The sequence below is a fragment of the Pteropus alecto genome, unplaced genomic scaffold (genome assembly GCF_000325575.1).
Source record: "Pteropus alecto unplaced genomic scaffold, ASM32557v1 scaffold95, whole genome shotgun sequence".
In the NCBI taxonomy this organism is placed as follows: domain Eukaryota; kingdom Metazoa; phylum Chordata; class Mammalia; order Chiroptera; family Pteropodidae; genus Pteropus; species Pteropus alecto.
This window is the reverse complement of record NW_006441071.1, coordinates 11,094,266-11,101,109: the sequence shown is the minus strand read 5'-3', so window position 1 is coordinate 11,101,109 and position 6,844 is coordinate 11,094,266. Positions and strand designations below refer to the sequence as shown.

General features: G+C 37.0%; 1 protein-coding gene across 4 annotated transcripts in view; it reads left to right on the top strand.

Moving 5' to 3' along the window:
* The window catches only part of KDM4C (lysine demethylase 4C), a 336,400-nt gene that overhangs the window by 273,707 nt on the left and 55,849 nt on the right, over positions 1–6,844 (top strand). For all 4 annotated transcript variants that reach the window (XM_025051416.1, XM_015594513.2, XM_006918364.3 and 1 more), the window contains exon 18: positions 3,701–3,886. In XM_025051416.1, coding sequence (XP_024907184.1) covers positions 3,701–3,886 — 186 coding nt within the window. The remainder of the gene's footprint in view (positions 1–3,700; positions 3,887–6,844) is intronic.

Sequence of the window (6,844 nt, the reverse complement as noted above, 5' to 3'; positions counted from 1 at the left end):
CTTTACCCACCTTTCTGCTTAGAATGATCTTTCTTAAATACTCATTTTATCATTTCACATCTTACTGACTTTAAATATGTGCCTGTGGCTTATAGCAGGGGTCAGCAAACTAAGCCATGTGCTTGTTGTTATAAATAAAATTTTATTGGAAGACAGCTATATCTATCATTTGTGGAGTATCTGTGGCTGCTTTTGACAGCATTGAGTAGTTGCAACTGGGACTATGGCACACAAGCCTAAAATATTTATTATCTGGCCCTTTAAGAAAAAGTTTGCTACCCCTAGTCTATAAGATAAAGTTCAGTCTTTACACTTAACACAGTTACTGACATATTTGGATTTAGTTCTACTGATTTAGTGTGCTTTTTCTTTGCTCCCACTTGTTCTGTGTTTTTGTTTACTCCCTTTCTTATCTTTACTTGAATTCGTTAGTTTTCCTTATTCTGTTTCTTATATATTATTAGTTAATTGGTACTTTTATCCTTTTCCAAGACAATTCAAGAATGTTAGAAAATTTAAACTTTACTTTTACCACCTCCTTTCATGCTCTGTTGTCATCTATTTAATTTCTCTCTGTATTTAAAACCCAGAAGATATTACTATTATTGTTTATAAAGTCAATATTCATTTAATTTTATCCACATATTTAGCATTTTGGTTGCTCTTCATTTCTTGATGCATAGTTCTGATCCTCAAATGTGAAAAAGAAAAGAAAAAATCTTTATGTTTGCCCTTATATTTGAATGATATTTAGGGTGGATAAAGACCAAATTTTTAAATTGTACTTCAGAAGTTGGAAGATAGTGTCTTATTGTCTTTTAGCATTCACTGTTGCAGATTAGAGATATGATGATGATCTGATTTTTCTCCTCTCTGGAAGATTTTGGGATTTTTTTTTTTTTTTTTTAATTTGGAGGTTTAAGGTGTATCTAGGATGTGTTTAGGTGATTTTTAAAGAAATAGATCTTATTGTTGGGCCTTTTTTTTAGGACTGGAAATGTTTTCTCTTTCTGTTCCTCTATAACGCCTTTTAGAAAGATAATGGAACATCTGCATTGCTTCCACATACTGTTTAGCATTTGGTTCTGTTTCTTTCTTTTTGATATTTTCTTCTATGTTCTGTGCAATCTCTAGGCTCTGTCTTCCAGTTGCTAATTTGATCTTCAGTGGGATCTATTCCAATATTCAGCACTTGACTTTTTTTTGATAATTATATTTTTATGTTCTTTGAGGTGCTGTGTAGTTACTGTCTTTTAAAATTGATGGAATGTATTTTGAAATCTCCATCATAATATGTACTATACTTCTTAAACTCATTTTCTGTTTTCACTTACCTGACTCATATATTCTTCTATTAATTATGGCAGAAAATTAGTTTTATTATACATGGTTTCGCTTCAAGTCACAGAACCTGTCAAGGATGTTAATTGAGGACTTACTTTACCAAATAGACTGTACTACAGGATGGAGAATGGCTCCCCTGCTGGGTTGTGTGGAGTTCGCTATCTCAGCAAGAACCTTTTTGATGTTTAAGTCAAACTTCTCAACCCTGTGAATAAACATCTTCCAAAGCATTGTGTATGGTTAGATTAACTTTCTAAGTTTACTGGTTTATCCTTAGAAATTATTATCTCTGATCTTCATCAAAAAAGAGGGCACTGCTCTTACTAGATTACAAGGATTGTATCCTCTCTGGACTTAAGTGTGTTCTCTGTCTCCTTCACCCTTTCTGGAGGGCCTCCGTTTAGTGAGGAAGTTATTGGTAGAAGAGGCTAAGAGTTACCAATTCATTAATTAGCTAAGTCATCATATTCTTTCTCACCCTTAAAAAATCCTATTTAACTGGGAAAATAGGAAACATCTGTTATTTTCTGAGCTTATTCAAACACTGACCTCTGTGTAGTATGATTAGGCTCTTATAAGATTGCCTGATGCCTGGGGCTCCTGATATGAGTTTTTGTTATTATAGTCGTCATCACATTTCAAATAATTGGAATTACCGAAAGGATACCAAAATACCAAGAATTATGAAGAATGTACTGAAAATGATAACAAAGAGATATTAAGATCAAATGTTAAGTAATGCTTTTATTCAGATTATAATGGGTCTTGTTTTAGTTTTAGTTCTATGGTAGAGTCAGTGTCTCTCTCTCTCTCTCTCTCTCTCTCTCTCTTATTTCTTAATCAGCTGAGCCACTTCCATAACCTCCCACTTAAAAATGCTTAATTGTACATTGAATCCACATGTATAGGCAAATCAGAAAAATAGCTGGAGTGTAAGACCTTTATGGGGACTAGTGAGAAATAATACTGCTTAGATAGACCAGGAAGGGCCTTTTATAAGCTTTCCTCTTCCATCTCTGTTCCCTTTTTTTCTGGAGTGTCTTAGAGATAAAGAGAAGCCATTTAAGGACATTAAGCAGGGGAGTGACATAGGATTTATGTGGTAAAAAGATCACTCTGGCAGGCCTGGGGAAGATGAATTGAAATAGAATGAAATAAAAGAGACCAGTTAGGAGGCCATTCTGTGCTGGGCAAGATGTCACAGGAAGAGGCAGAGACAGAGACAGTGGTAGTTGGTATAGATGGGTAGAGAGAGATCGGAGCAAGATTAAGGTACAGAATCTATAAGAGTGAAATGGCTGATTAGACGTGAAGGCACAGAGATAGAAGTTAAGTGCATGTTGATTCTTGTAGTGATAAAATATTACAGCCCCCCAAAAGCATTGAGTTTAAGTAACTCTTTTTGTCCCAGGAAGGAAAATATACCTGTAAAAAGATCAGTTGGACCAGTATTTGACCCAATTGCAGACCTTTTTTATCCTTAGGAATGAAAAGTCTAGCTTTTTGAACATTCTGTTTCTTCTACTTTCTGTTGTTCTACAACCATTTTTTCCTAACCCTCAAGTATCAGTTCACAAATCTTATATTTAGTGAAGCTGTTTGAATTTCCCATCTCTCATAACAATTGTACTGATGAAATTTAGGGCTAATTGTATGCAATTTAATTTTCAGATTGTGGTAATCATTATCGCTGTTTTTATTTTCATTCTCTCTTCCCCAGGCATAGTCAGCTATAGATACTCAACAAAATTATGCCCTTTGGGATGATTTTCAATTTTCTCACTTTGGGAGGCATATTTTTGTGTCAGTCATGAGGGTTCAGATTTGGATTATTAAACACTTGAACCCCTACTTTCCACATTGGACCATTTAACACTTTACATTTCCTTGCAAATGGAAAACTTAGCTCATCTGTGTGCTATTTGGATATTTTTGAAGGCTTCATCTAATTTAGGGGAGTATGTGCCTGTCCTCCAAACCCATATTCTATCTCTTGATGTACAGAAAGGCCTGCCATGCAGGAGATAAAGGAGAAGCAGCTTAAGCATTCATGGGTGATTTACAAGAGCACTCTTGAGGCCTGTGCCTGGAGAACCATGTGCAAAAGGGTTTGGCTTTCTTAACTACAAAAGTATTTCAACATATGTCTGGTAGTATGTAACTGTAGCAGTGTGTTTTCTTGAAATTATTCAGGTTATATTGCCACAGTTGCTCTCACTACCTGGGCCCGTGACGGGTCAGGACTTATTGATGTAATGAGTTTTCTTCATCTCTAATAGCTATTATTCTGTGAAGTGTGGAAATTGGCTGAGTTACAGAATTGGAATTGATGCCCTTCTTTATTTTAACCCTCCAGAAATGCATCTTCTGCAGACACCGGGTTAAGAAGGTCTCTGGAGCCTGCATCCAGTGTTCTTACGGCCGCTGCCCGGCCTCCTTCCACGTCACGTGTGCTCATGCCGCCGGGGTGCTGATGGAGCCTGATGATTGGCCATACGTGGTGAACATCACATGCTTTCGACACAAGGCCAACCCACATGTGGTAAGGCCTGATGCTAAAATTGCATATGAATTCTCTCCTGGGCTAGTATGCTCTACTCTGTAATGTCACTCATTATTGACATGTCTTGGGGTATGGGTTCTTTGAGGGCAAGAATCGTACATTATTATTTACTCATTTTTGCCTAGAACCCATCAGTGTCGGCTCATGCTAGACACAATAAATATTTATTGAGGTGAATGAATGAATGAACTATGCTAACTGTTCTGGATTTGGACCTGTATTATAGGGCTGCTGAGATTTGTTGTACAGATTGTACACTGCACATATCTAAGATGAAGGTGAGATCATTTCTGGGAAGAAAGTGATATGAAAGCACCACCTGAGATTATGCAGTACTCAGTTTATGAAACTGTACACTCTTCCAGAAGAAACAAAGAGAGCAAGACAGTAAAATGAGAGGATGGTGGTCGTGAACATTGGGGGCCTTGCTTCCTGAGATGGTATGAGCTAGGAGAAGTATGGAGGCCTTGGGAGGAGTGAGGACTATCTCAGAAAAGCAGACCTGTCAAAAAGAAGTATAGAGATCAATTTTCTGCCTTTACCATCTCACTCAGGACTGAATCTATTTCTGGAAAGAGAATGTTTGCAACCAAATAGTTGTGAATTTAACTATAATTCAGTTTACCTGTCCTGGGTGAATAGAATCTTTCTTCTGTTTTAAATGCTTAGAAAAATTATGACAGTGTTGAGATGGTTGCTATGCCTTTATTAGCTTTCCAGTTCATCATAATTGTTTTTGGCTGCCAACAAGGAAGCTAAAGCATCGTATCGAAACTCAGCTTAGCTAACTCGCTGCCCTTTGTTATCCCTGGGAGGACTGGCCACAGACTATTTGCAGCCTAACATGCTTGTCCTATGTCTCTAATAACCTCCTGTGAGCAGCCTGCTAAGTCGTCTGTATGGGCTTGGGGAGCCATGACCCATACACAACAAATCTCCGAGCAATGATTCCAGCAACCTCTGTGGGCATCTTGAAAGATATTTGATGTTTGTGGGTTGGGAGTCTGTGCAGTTGTGTGTGAATGTGCAAATGTACAAAATGACATCACCAACTGTCACATCTATCTTAAAGTTTTTTCCCATATTTTTCTATTGTTTTAGGTGTCAAGCAGCATATTTATCCGTGCTTTTTCTTTAGTTTCTTGAGTTCAAAGGCTCTTGCTAAGAATAAAATTATGTATTCAGCAGAAAATACACTGTAGTGACTTTAAAATGTTACAGTAATAACATACATTGCATCACTGTGTTGCTTTGCCACTTACAATGTTCAGTCAATAGCATTACTTCATTAGATATGACACATGGGGATGGATGCATTTGGAGATGTGAAGGAAGTCATGACCTCTGGTATCAGAGTAGTTGGTATTCATACTTAGATTCTGCCAGAAGCATATGTGCAGCCTTGTGCAAGTTCCTGTCTCCGAGCCCCAGCTTCCTCCTCTACAAACAGCTGCATGCCTACCTCACCGTGTGTTTTTAGTTCAAAGCACAGAGTAAGCCCTCAGAAAATGAAAGTTGTATTACTGCTTTCCCCTGTTACTGCTGCTGGCTTTGGTGCTACAATTCTTTGAGAACTCGGACACATGAGTAGTATCCATGTTTTGGGATAAGAAACCAAAGTTCACAGAGGTTCAGTTTCTTGTCCAAATAGATTCAGTTAATGAGTGGCAGGTGCTGGAATGTAAATACCTTTTTTGCCCATACTCCGTTATGTGTAGAATTCCAAACCGCAAACCTCCAATGGTGCTGGAGGTATTCATCTGTGCTTGGGGTCATACGTGGCCATTTTGATATTCCAGAATTCTGTGGTTACTGATGATTATATTGATGTTGCTATGAAAGAGATGCAGGTGTTTAATCGGGACCTCATTCCTCTTAAGTATGATGTGTGGTTCACTTAGGTTTATGTTACTACAGTGTTTCATAAATGACAATGAAAAAGAAAATATTTGATTTTGCAGTGATTTAGAAACTACCCTCCCTTTTTCTTCCCTACCACTTTAAGCTTGATATACTTTGTAAAGGGTGAGAAACATCACATAATTTATAAAATTAGATGTGGCAGTTTTTTCTTATGAGGGAAAAATTTTTATGTTTGTAAATTGCCTTTGTTAAGTTCTCTAACAGAAAGCACTGTGAGCACTGGATTTCTGAAATATATTCATGTTAGCTCTTACTTATCTATTATTCTTCGATTAGACTCCAAGTATGGATTCCTGCCCCAAATGTTTGACAACTAACCAGAGGTATTCTTAGAATCTAGCAACTTTGCTTTAAGAGCATTATGATTGCCCATATTGCATTTAATGTTCTTTCTTTTCCAAGCATAAAAAAGTTCAAATTCACTCAAGTATTTCTCTGTGTAAACCGTGATTGCTAGGGGATATATGCTCCCTAGAGTTGGAACTGTAGTTTGTCTATGTTTTCAACCGTGCCTTGGTTATCTGGGAGGAATGGGCAATTGCTGAATCATAGCAGTGAATACTATAAACTTCAGGCCTGCTTGGCAGCCTAACCCTGTCATTTTTCCAGAATAGAGGACGCCTGCACAGTTTAGGTGAAATAAAATGTAAAGCTACAGTCACTTCAATAGAATCTCCATTTTTACTCACTTTAAGGTTTTCGTTTCACTTTTTTTTCGTTTCTCCCAATTGTTTACATTTTACACCCAAAGGGATAATTTTAAAGCAAATTCTACTCTTTCTTTAATGCCATAAATTTTAAAAAGTAAACTAGCTCATTCATTGTTATTGAGCTTTGGCTGTAAAATCATTCTGCCTAATGGTATAAAAATTTCATGCTTCGATGTCATGTATTCTTTTCATCAAACACTAAGCATACTCTGTAATTAAAAAGATACTATTTGAAAAAATAGGTAGCTTTCGAATACTTAAAGGTAGAAGGGAGTGTGTAACAGAAAGTGCACAGCTAATCTCT